Here is a 13,112-nt window from a genome sequence, read left to right as displayed (position 1 = left end):
TGAGAGTACTATCCTAACTAACCTGTTTTTCAAAAAAAAATTCATCCATTAAAACTCACTGAAATCACATACCTCTCACCTAACGTATGCCTGGTGCAGTGCCTGAGAGCGGGAAGGTGGGAAACACTAACGCTGCTGCTTGAACATTTAATGATTATATACGCACAAAGGGTCACTGTTCAAAGAGAAATACTGAGTGCTACTTACACACAAATATGATGGGTTGGGCATCCAGGACGGGAAGTGAACATTCATAAGGCTGACTAAGACGGCTGAAGGAGCGTACTCTTAACCAAGAGAAGATGCATTGCTAGCATTCAAAATTATTTTAAAAGTCAAAAACGACAAAAGTTATGAATTTCTTGAACATTCTCAAAAAGTTTCCACTACCTCCCAATAATGTCAGCAACTCTGAGCCCTCCTGATATACGAAGGGGCACTGGATGGTTTTGCCGTGTTATTACACAATCCTTTTGCTAACCCTAAGCTGTCATTATCCAGAATAAAAAACTACACACAGCAAATTACTGATGAAGTGCCAGATAAGATGACCTTTCCTAAGCCAATAACCCGGGAAGTATTGGATCTGCTGAAGGAAGAGCAAAGGTATCGATATTTCTATCTTTTAGTTTTACACTAGCTCATTAGTGTTTTATTACTACAGATGATTTATAATGCAATATACTAATATTGTATACAAATAACTTTACACATAATTCCAACTAAGCGCAGTTTTCCAATAGAAATGTGAGATTAAAATAGTTTAGAGAGTAAATGGATTGTTTTGCCTCCACATCAACTTTTCTTATAAGAACTCAATGTCAACTTCACCTCTTTCTGCTTAAACACAGACCATAGCTAACTGGATACTCAATTCATGTCATCATTATTTATTCCAAAATATGGATCAACGTCTTCCCTTACACATAATTCTATGGCAAATCCTGTGAACTCTATGATGCAATTCCCGCAGCTAAGACATCAGAACCATGATACCCACACATGTAGCAAATCCTTACAGTACACAGTGTAAGAAGCCAGAGTGTGAAGGAGCAGCACTGTCAGTCAGGCACTGGCCTGAGACTTCACTTTATCTACAGAGTAGGACAATTTTTCCTTTACAGACGAATCCACAGCCTGGGAACAACGGTGAAGCTAAGCAGTTAGATTCAGAACACGTGCTCCTAACCACGGTCTTAAGAACGGTGAAATGCTTGGTGCACATAAGGAGCTTGGCAGCAAGGTCTGTTGAACTGAGTTTCAGCTCCGGGACCCACACAAAAGAAAGAGAAATGACTCTAGAGAGTGGTCCTCTGACCTATACAGTACACACATGCACACACGCACACGCACACACACTTACATCTTCAGTTCCAGCAACTATACCCTGTCACCTTAATCCTCCACTACAGCATAAACAGCAACCCAGCAACATAAATTCGGCTATGTTCTCAGACACAAGTCTAACAACACTGAATGTACACATATTTTATTACACATTAGCATTGTATTGCTGTATTTCAAGTAAAATATTTTACAGGAGGTAGCAAGACATAAATGTTTCTTGTTTATATCATACCCAAATGGATAGATATACTGCATCCAGGAGCAATGTCGTGAACTAACTAAAATTCGGATTCTCAGAATCTGCATATTTAGAATCAACACTAGCTCTTTATCTGACTTAACGAATAAATATCAGCTACCGCGTGACTTCATTAAACTCTGAGGCAATAAAGGTTACAGTTCAACAGGCTATTAAACTAGTGTGAGCCTCTTGTCTGTGCCAGTAACCGCCCTGAACAGCTTTACCCAGCTGCATCTGAAGTTGTGGCACCTGAGACCTGCCCACTCCAGCCAGCCGATTCCAGTAAGGGAGAGTAAAAAGTGGTTGCCGAAGAACAAACTTCGTGTTGCCCTGAACATTCCGAGAACATAGTGAATCATTAAAAATTTATTACCAGGCACAGTCAGTGGCTAAGCCAGTAGTTCGTACCTTAGATACAACACAATAAGCCCAAGGAATGGAAACACAGCAACCAAGCCAGAATTTAAGCAAATTGTTTTATACTTGGCCTTTACAAGATGCTCTCCTAAAATCCAAACGTTGGGGGAGCCGAGGAGAAAGCGCTCCAGTTCAGGACCAGTTTGCATTTTTATGGTTTAAACAAAAGCATGACAGCAATATCCTGAAGGCAGAGGCAGGAAGATCAAAAGTTCAAAGCCAGCCTGGGCTTCACAGGGAGTTCCAGGCCAGCCTGGGCTATCTACTAAGACAACTATCTCAAAAAGTCAGAAAACCAAACCAAACCAAAATCTCAGTATACAAGCTCGTGGTGTGTTCCCCCGACTGTGATGCGAAGGAATGCTCACACTTCTTAAAGAGCCGAGGGGAGAAAAGGAAAAGAACCAGGGCCACAGTGAGCACCCGTCTAGAAAAGGGGTTTTGTTTTCAAACCGTCTTCTTCTTGAGCTCCATCCTTTTTAAAAAAATCTCGACTTCTGCGATCACTTAATACAGGCTTGTATTAAAGGAAAGCTCTCTGAAAATCAAGGGCAAACCTGCCTCAGACATCTTAAAGCAAACACAATTGCTATCAAGTCTTCCCACACCATCGGGAAGTCGGTATTTCTGGACTTGTGATTCAGTTTTCACAGAGGCCCAGATATCAAAGGGACATTAACAATGAGGCAACAGAAGTGCATACAAGTGACTTGGCAAGAGCTCTGTGACTTGTTCCACAGCTCTGTTTTACAAGGACCCTTGTTTCCTTGTGGGACAGACGAATTTCCCACAGTATAGCACTGGCTTGTCATCTGGTATGCTTGTACAATTAAAATTCTCTTTATAACCAGATTATAGGCTTCTAAAAGATAGTGAGTATCATTTCTTTTCAAAGTCCTTACTAGCATGTGTAGTTCTGAGACCTTTGAAATAGCAAACAAATACTGAAATAAAGATCCAAAGAAGGAAATACATGTACGACAGATAGATCTTGGTAAAATAGCAAAAATCAAATATTCAATATTCTAAAAGGTTCAAAAAAGTTTGTTATGTTTTTCTGGAAAGAATCTAAAGATCCCCTCTGCCCCAGGCCCTACCTATGTTCCCTGGCTGGCCCCTTACCTATGTTTTCTGGCTGGCCCCTTACCTATGTCCCCTGGCTAGCACCTTACAGAACGCAGTGGACGTGGTGTTAGGTAAAACCAGGGCAAAGACTACCCTTAGAGAATGCTTGACATTAACTAAGCTCAAACCTAAGAGAAGAAATGGATTTGAGACAAAAACAAAACTTCTGGATCTAAATATATGTAGCACAATAGTTCTAAAGTAATTATATACTATTTATATTCAATATTTAATTACAGAATTGACTACAGTTCAGCCACAAACCATGTGATAGCAGAGAAAATACCACAGAAATTCTGTCTAAGCTCTGCAACTATCAAGGTCATAAGGACACTGAGGGGAAAAGCTATGCCTCTCTTTAACCACCACAGCACTAGGCCTGGAAATGTATGTGCTGGACCTTTTCCATTCGTCCCTCTAGATCCTCAGTCAGAGCCTGCAGTCAGGCCTGGGCCTGGGCAGAGAGTGGCCTTCATGAACTTTACCAAAGACTCCTTTATGTTTCATCTTTCACATGAATCTGCTGGGAGGAGACAATGGCTAGATCAAGGAGGAACGCTGGGGTAAGATGTTTACTTCCCAGCTCCCAGTCAGATCCCGTTTCTCCGCTGCGCTCCACTGTCGCCATAGCTCCTGTCAGACAGTCCTCCACTCTGGCCCATCTCTGGCAGTTCTCTCTGCTCTTGCCAGACCCTCCTCCTGCTGCCTGCAGCTCCTTGTCCGTTTCTCTAACTCTGTCCATACTTTGCAACGCAGCCCTTATTACGCTTCTTCCCCGCAGATATCCATCCTGTGTCCAGCTAGGATCTACAAGTGGTACGTCAGAAGCCCCCTGCCCGCAGATATCCATCCTGTGTCCAGCTAGGATCTACAAGTGGTACGTCAGAAGCCCCCTGCTTCACATGCACAGTTCTAGACCATTTCCCCGGCAAGGGGACGGCACTTTTGGTGACTTGTGACTTTGATGTCATAGTCAAGAAAGCCTTATTTGACTCAATACTGCAGGGATGTAGACCTAGGCTTCACTGTAAGAGATTTCTGATTTGGGGATTTATATTTGAGTCTATGATCTTTCTTTGAGTTACCTAAGAGTCTAAGTTGATCCTTGTGCTGCAAATATTCAATTACTACAGCAATAACTTGCAAATACCACTTTTTCCTCACTGAATGGTGCTGGCATTTTTGTTAAAGATCAATTTATTGCCAAGAGTTTACCTCTGGGCTCTGAACTCCGTTCCACTCATCATGAAGCCCATCCATCCCTGGGCTGCATCCCACTGTCTAAAACAGAAACTTTATACCTTTTTCATTCAGGAAGGGCAAATCTCCCAATTTCCTATTTTTAAGCAATTATCTTGGCTAGAACTCAGGAGATAGCTCAGTTGGTAAAACATTTAACATGGAAGCATGAAAAGCTGAGTTTGGTTTCTAGCACACATGTGAAATAACCGGAAATGGCAGCACATACCCGGAATCCTAGCACTGAGGAGGTGGAGATGGGTATATAGATCTCTGAGGCTCACTAGCCAACCAACCAACCTTTCAGTGAGTTCCAGGTTCAGTGACAGACACTAACTCAAAAGATAAGATGGGACATAAATGAGACAGACATGCAGTGTTGACCTCCGGCCTCCTCACATCCACTCATGACACAGACACACTGCCTTGGCTAATCTCAGGACTTCATGTTACCATCTCAAATGTAGAATGAGTATGTCTGTTTCTGCAAAAATAGCCTCTGGGAGTTTAACAGGTAATGCACTCAGTCTGTTTACCCCAGTGGAACATCAAGTCTTCTAGTGCACGAATATGGAGTGCCTCCATTTCAACCAAACCCTCCGATGACGTCTGCCTTCTAACTACCTGTCTGTGATGGCCTCCCACGTCTGTCACTCTTGCGGACTTGACCCTAGCCACATAATTCTTTGTATGCACCCAAGAGCCTTCCCACCGCTGGTCCTACCTACTTCCTGGAAAGAGTTTCCCTCCAACATTTCCATGGCTCACTCTTCCTCATCCTCAACCTTGCTCCCCTTTCATCTTCTTCTCTCTGAGAGAGACCGCTCTCGAAATCCTATCCACCACCCGGAGAGCTCACTGCTCACAGCAGCATCACCCGTTTTCCCTACAGCACTTACTGTCTTCATGCAACAGATGCTTACTGCAGAGTTCCCTCCCCTGCTAAAACGTCCGCTTGGTTCAAGGCTGCATCTGAAAGGACTACATGTATAGTGTATGTATAGCATATAGTTGTATATAGAAAATGCAACAGAATACTTTTTGAGTAAATATATGAATAACTTTGATAAGCAGTACGTATCCACTGGTAGTAACAAAGGGAAAGCGAGGCATTCTTAAAGTTTGAACTTATTTCATTTGCTTAATAAATATTAATGCCTTCTCTTTGTCAGGCACTACAACAGGCACGTAGAATGTTCAAAATGGACAGAACTCTAGTAATATAGACCATACTACTCATTTTCTAACTCTTCTCATACTTTGCATAGAATGTAAAACAAATAATAATAATACTTGTCATAATAAATGCTCTAAGGACAAGGGAATAGCTTTATGTGATAAATTTTAGGTATAAGAGAAGGAATCCACCTTCAACTAGGAGAGACAGTTAAGATCTCTCTCTCTAAGACAATATCAGAACCAGGACAAGGAGGAGCCAGTCATGTAGAGACCTAGGAGAGAACTATTCAAGAGATAAAAGGTGTAGCGCTATAATGGGGAAGGTGGAGTTTGGCAAGTTCAAAAAACAAAAAGGCACCACAACCTGAAGCTGGTGTAGGGACGGTAGACACACTGGGAAGGGATCCTGTCCCCACTGTGCCGCTTAAACTGACTTTGACACTTAGCAAGTTCAGTCCTTCCTAGGCTACTCGTTTATTCATTTTTCTCTCTAGGGGTTGGCAGCATAGATAAACAGTGTCATTGACAAACGTGTCTAACGTCTGTGCATATAGAGAAGACTGTGCTCTTCTCAGAACATTGTTTCCATTGGCTAGAAAATGTGTCCTGCAATGAGGGTACCTGCGGCTCATCCCCAACCCTGCAAAGCCCACTGCAAGAATGCACACAGCAAGACACAGCCTTAGGTGTGGGAACAAAGGCAGGCAGATCTGACACGCAGGTCAGTTCTGGGATGGTGCTTTTCCTCTTTTGTGTGCCAAATGCTGCAGAAACCAAATGCACACGTGGACTTGCATGCACCTCGACAATCACCACTGGGCATTAGCCACAAGTCACTCCCGACTCTATCTGCATTTCTGCCAGGAGCAAAGGGTGTCTGAATATTCATTACTGGAGAAGATGGTGTGTTGATGGTAAACGGACAGGAATCAAGCAGCTATGAACACAGACATCCCTGCATAGTGATAAAAGCCTGTGTATGTCAGCATGTGTCAACAACACTGATTGCCAGAGTCTGCCTGAAGACATACTTATTAGGACAGAATTTTCTTTCATGCATTTGCCTAGATAGCTTCACACAAGTCAGATATTATTTAATGTTGTAGCTTTACCTTTTTTTGTAAGACAAGCAGCATTTTCAAGTTTAATCCAACAGAAAAAAATCATCATTTTTTTTAAATTTTTGCTTTATGAGACATAAGCAGTGGTTCTGCGCACTCCTGACTTTTACAATGGTGGCATCTGAGGGGCAAACCAATATGAACACCAATGAAATTAATAAGCACTGAGAAAGAGCCAGAAAGGACAGCCAGCCTGAAGAAACGCCATCCAGTGATGGAGGAGCGCCACCTAGTGCTCTGTGTGGTTACAACATGTAACCAAAGCTGGGTCGTCACACAACCAACCACTCTCCATGCTCACCAATTTAGTCCCGCGATTATGAGCTAAATCATAGCAAATCTGCAAAAGTTCTAGTCAAGCAGCACCATGTGAGTCAGAAATTTTTTTGTAAAAATCAGTATGTTTCACTCTGTCTTCTAGAAGTTGAAGGTTTAAAAACAAAGCTACAGCTACATGAAAGCTGCAGAGTCGTTCCCTAGAATTAAAGAAAATAAAACGTTGAGCATCTTCACTCTAACTATGGCACACTAGAAATTATACAGAGCTGTAAATTAAAAAAATAAAAAATGCAACCTGGGCTACACAGTGGAGCTGCAACATCACCATGATGTGTTCACAAAATCAGGTTGTTACTACACAAAGAGCAGCAAACAGTGAAGCACTCAGTAGCTGACAGACGGGACTCACCAGGCCGCCCTCCTGTCCGATTCCTAAGGTAAGGAAGTTGTCTTTGGCTCTACTTACCGTCTCCATGCCAGGTCAGGCCAACAATGTCTAATCCCTCACACTAAGAAGGGGACCTGATCTGATTTTGTTGTCATTTCCCCAGGTTATTCTCAAGCAAGTTTGAAGCCTTGTTTTTTAGCCACTGGTAAAATTGTCAGTCTCAACACCTATTGTCATGGAGGGTGAATATCAGACTCCTCACCTGCCCCCTAACACCTAAGTCAATTATATGAGAAGAAAGCAATTTAAAAATAAAAGTTCCATTAGCTACCTCAAGAATAACTTCCTTGTGGCATAAAGATTGAGTGTGTGTGCGTGTGTATGTGTGTGTATGTATATGTGTGTGTATGTGTAAAATTTTTTCAGCTTTTGTATTCATTTCATCAAGCTCCTTGAAAGGTCTCTAAAGTTACATAACATTTAATTAAACCTCTTTGGAAGATGTGGATTTTTAAAATTTGTCCTCATAAGAATTTAGCTATAATACACAGTAATTAGCACAGTCTTTTAAGCAGAGTTGCAGAGAACAGGGAGTAACGATGCTCTACCACACTCTTCTCAGTCCTCCAAGAGCCAGGAGACAGGGCACACAGGACTGTCCCCGATCCCTGTGGTCAGAAATGGGTGCAACACCACCAGTCTTCTGGGAGTCTCGGGTCTAGAAAGGGCGGAGGGATCCTGGAAAGGGCAGGGGTGACTGGCAGGGGCAGACACAGTTACTTCCTTCTCAGACTCAGACACTTGTCAGTTTTCCCTCTGGGACGTTGGTGTCTCTCTCTCCCACTTTCATCTTTGTACTTGGGGTATCTTTCCGTAGGTATAGACAGAGGACATTAAAGAACGAAAGAGGAACAGGAAGGGGGGCGAGTCAGGAGAGAAGGGTGGTCACATACCACGCACCTGCCGACGTGGAGCTGATTAACGCTTTTAAAAAATTGGAATATAATTACATAACTTTGCCCTCCCTCTCTTCTCGCTAATCCTTCCATATCCCACCCTGCAAACTCATGGCCCTTTTCTCTAGTCACTATCATACACATACACACATACATATATACGAATATATATATGCACACACAGATATATACATTATATATACATTATATATACATATATACACATATACAGATGTATGCAACCTGCTGAGTCCACTTAGTGCTGCTTGAATGTTTTTTTACTTATTTATGTATTTTTACTTATTTATTTATTCCTCTATGGTAGACTAAAGCTTTTAACTCCTTCCCTTCATTGAGAAACTAGAACTAAGGACGGGGTCAGCTGGGTATACACAGGGAAGTGTACACAATCCGGTGGGAGGGCACACAGCAGGAATGCTACAATGAGGCATACGGCCTCAAAGCCTGTCTCAGCTTATTCATCTTGAAATTTGGGAACTGGGCTAGATTAGCAGATCATGAACATGTTTTTTTAAAAATATCAATCAAGTATATGAATTAATAGTTTCCACTAGAACCAATACATACACACACACCACCACCATCACAACAGCAGAAAACAAAGGAACCTCTATGAAATGATTATTATCCTCAATGTGTACATGAATCCATACACTTTTGAGATTTCACTTCGTCTTACTGTATGTGTATGGATGTTTTGCCTACATGATGTGCGTCTCTGTGGCACAGGCAGTGCCTGTGGAGACCAGAAGAGGGTGTCAGATCCCGCAGAGCTGGAGTTAGAGGTGGCTGTCAGCTGCCATGTGGTGCTGGGAAACGAACCCATGCCATCTGGAAGGGCAGCCCATGCTCTTAACTGACAGCCATCGCTCAGGCCCCCTGCATACTTTTATATGGGCCTACTGCTATCCACAATTTACAGTTCTCGTCTACTTCGAATTAGGTGACAATAGGTCTCAGTTTCAGAATCATCAGAATTAGAAAAACCCAAAGTGTCTTCCAATCCTAAGGCGTTACACTGCCGTGCCACACTGGGTCTCAGCACTCGAGGTCCAGCACTTCCTCACTTCCACTGCCATCCTGTTCCTCAGACGGCTGCGTCTGACTGGCCTGGCTGTACCCTAGAGTGCTAAGTCAACCTTCCCGATGCTGCAACCCCTTAATACAGGTCCTCATGCTGTGGTGACCCCCAACCATGACATTGTCTTCATTGCTCCTTCACAACTGTAGTCTTGCTGCTGATGTGAATTGTAATGTAAATATTTTTGGAGACAGAGAGGTTTGTCAAAGGGGTCAGCACCCACAGGTTGAGAACCACTGTCCTAGATGACCCCCCACCCCCCTATAATTGTTTTAATTTTTGTCATTATAATGTAATCACATTATCTTTCCTTTCCCGCTCCCCCCACTAGGCCATCCTGTATACCACTCCCTTGCTTTCTTTCAAATTCATGGCATCCTTTCCTTTAATCAGTGTTATCCGTGTGTGTCCTTATGCATACACACACAACCTGCTCAGTCCATATGTCACTACCCCAGGATCTTTACACAGACCATTCTCTCTGACCAGCCCACTCTCCTTCGAGGGAATGAGAAGGGGCTTCCTTGACTGTCCAATACCAGCCCTTTCTATATTCCTCACTCCACAGCCTTACAAGGTACTTCCTTCCTCATGGTTAGTAATACCTGCTATCATATCATATCCTTTCCCCCTAAAATTGTCTATCTCTCCAAACTCAGCTGTTTTAGTTTCTTAGGGGTTTGAAGGCTGGCTACAACAGTGAGTAGCACATAGTAGAAATTTAACAGTGACTGGGCATGGATGAAGCCAGACTTCTTTCAGAACAAACATCTGCTGCTTCTGATGGAGAATTTTAATTTTCACAGTACCAGGTGGGCCCGACAAGAAATCGTTCTCTGCCATGTTTTCTAGCAAATGACTAGCGCAGATACATGGAGAAAGTCAACTTGCTTTCCTTTCCTCTCAACTATCTTTTCACAGCACTCTTCTTTAGATGTCCGTCCTCTCTCCAAGTGTGCAGAATTATCCTCTCTGTGCATATAATACCACCCTCCAGAGACACTGTGGATCATTTAAAACTCCTAACTGCCATAAAAGAGGAAAACTACAAAATTTCAAGAACTATCCTTATTTTTGAAACGTCTGCCACTTTGTAATGTTTTTGTCAGGCACTAAGATGAAAAGAGATAGAAAGGAAGCAAGACGCTGCTTTAGAAGGGTGGACAGGGCCACCGTGCCTCCCACTGAGGCGCCATCTGAGCACAGGGATAGAAGAAAAGCAGATTTTCAGGTAGAGGAAAGAATGGGTGACTGGAGTATATGCAAGTCTAAAACCACAGACTGGGCCTCAAAAAAAAAAAAGAGCATGTTTATCTAGAGAGATTTTAGATGGATGGATAGATGGATAGATATAGTTGATATACAAAATACAAAGTTTTTATTTTTATGCTCATTCATAACTCATAAAAAAGGATTCAATGAGAAAAACTAACACTGGTAGAAAAGAGAGAAATAAAGTCCATTACGTACTTCATTACAGATAACAAGGCTGAACTCTAGCACTGATCCATAACAACACAGTGTCCTGCTGTCTCTAGATGCCTTCTGGTAAATTTAGGGACTGATGTTGGCATTAAAATGTACAAGCTTCACTTTGAATTTATAAATATTCATATGTTAAAGAAAGCATAAAGCTCACTGGATAAAAGTAACACAGAAAAAGCTATAATGTTAGCTACCTTTGTTATTTTGAATTAACATTTCTTGGGTTGGGGATTTGGTAGTAGAGTACTTGTCTAGCAAGCACAAGGCACTGGGTTTGGTCTTCATCATTGGAAAAAAACAATAAACAAAAATTAACGTTATCTCATAGTGACTAGTCTTTCCTCTGTGTTTCTCAATTTCTGAAACTTCTCTTAATACTTGTCAGTGTGTCTACTATATGTGCCTAATAGCCAGGGGTTATTAAACAAAAGTTTCACGACACATGTGGATACTTCCGTTTATGCTGTTGGTCAGAGAGATCCCAGAGGCTCCCTACACAATACCGGCTCTTGTCACTCCTCTTGGTTGTTCACCAGAATTCGTCGATAAGACTCTATTGCTGAAGACACTACACACCTTGGGTGCAAGATATGGAGAAACCAAACTGGAAATTCTTCCCTGCTGACCGGCTTTCATACTGCCCGAGGACGGAACTCCTGCTGCTGGGGGAGAAAAGGCATCAGTAACCATCAATGTCCAAATGATGATCCCATGAACTATAATACCAACCCGCAGGCAAGATGTGCTTATTACTGCAGCAATAGCCCAAGCGTAAGGGGGAAAACCAAGCACTCTGATCAGTTTCCAGGCCTGCCTACCAAGAGGGAATTCATGCCTGGCACTGTAAACCCTGTTAGGACCCATGGGTTAGGAGGTTTAACAACCAAGTGGGGAACTTATTACTGCTGGTTAGCTAACCCGACAGTGCCAAGTTGTCTTCTAAATCCTTTTATGTATATCCACAGACAAATGCTACTGTCATTCTGAATCGGAGAAATACTTCTTATAATGAGCATTGGTGAATGCAGACACGTTCAGGACACTGAGAACACGTGATCATGAAGTGCTCCACCCTAAAGGTGGCATTCATACGACTGGCTGCAGAGAGAATGTAAAAGCCCCAGTGCAGTGAGACGTGCTATGAAACACTGTCATGACCATGACTCCATCAGTGGAATCATATCTCACATCAAATGGGTTTGAACAAGACTGGGTCAAATGGCAGCCATAGCCATACATGAGGTAGGGGCCCGAGCGGCACTCCCCCTCCCTGGTGAACTGTGGTCTACTGATGGATTCTGGAGGAGAGCCAGATGTTGCCTTCAGTTACTTACCCACTGAGGAGCCCACCAAGCTCTAATGGACAGCTACAAATCCCTAGTCACAAAGGTGGCTCGTCTTCAACTCAGTGGGTCACAAAGCAAAATGACATAAATGAAGAGAAGGGACTAAGGGGACTAGTAATTGTGGCAGGAGGGAGATAAGAGAAGGTGAACACGACAATAATCAGAAAGATGTATATGTATGTGTGCATATATATATCTGCCAAAAATCTAATAAAAGATGAACAGCAGTAATAACAACTAAGATTAATATGCTTACAATATATAAAGCATTAAGGTAAGTATTACATCACTTAATTATAACAGTATCTCTATAATAGGCTACAAACAAGAAAACTGGATTCCTTTTTAGTGTTCATTAAAATAAGACTCAAAAGACTCACTATGAGCTCCTTAAAGAAAGTGATCTCTATGCTGTCTGCTTTTAAAAAGTTAGGGTTATGTTTTTATCTCATGTATGTATTACACTGTAAGGAGTCTATGCCCTGTGTCCATTTCTAATGTTTCAAGTTCATTTTGTATTTCAGTGGCATGTATTATATCCTATGTATAAAGGATATTGTAAAACAAAACAAATCACAAACCTCATGAAGCTCCCTGTTACAGAGGTAACTGGTTATATTATGAAAGCCACGCTCCCTTCGCATAAAACCACAATTATGAAAGGTATTTAGATATCAAAGGGGTTTAATTATCTTTTAAGTTTTGAATGTACATGGTAAAATGTAGTAAGTTACTTAACAAAACAATGATTGCCACAAACAACAGAGGTGAACTTGCCACTAAATGGAGAGATTGTCATTTTTTGTAAAGCCATATTTCTGAACCCAAGTAGCAAGAAACGGATGAGGTCTGAACACTCTTGATGTATATTCACAATCAAATGTCAC

General features: G+C 42.1%; 1 protein-coding gene across 3 annotated transcripts in view; it reads right to left on the bottom strand.

The window, feature by feature from the left end:
- The window catches only part of Nme7 (NME/NM23 family member 7), a 137,737-nt gene that overhangs the window by 120,718 nt on the left and 3,907 nt on the right, over positions 1-13,112 (bottom strand). For 2 of the 3 annotated variants that reach the window (XM_028758621.1, XM_028758634.1), the window contains exon 3: positions 11,456-11,541. In XM_028758621.1, coding sequence (XP_028614454.1) covers positions 11,456-11,515 — 60 coding nt within the window. In that variant the 5' untranslated portion in view covers positions 11,516-11,541. The remainder of the gene's footprint in view (positions 1-11,455; positions 11,542-13,112) is intronic. The other variant, XM_028758627.1, reaches the window with a different exon arrangement.

Source organism: Grammomys surdaster, unplaced genomic scaffold, assembly GCF_004785775.1.
Source record: "Grammomys surdaster isolate TR1022 unplaced genomic scaffold, NIH_TR_1.0 130, whole genome shotgun sequence".
Classification (NCBI taxonomy): domain Eukaryota; kingdom Metazoa; phylum Chordata; class Mammalia; order Rodentia; family Muridae; genus Grammomys; species Grammomys surdaster.
This window is presented reverse-complemented; position numbering and strand designations above follow the sequence as displayed.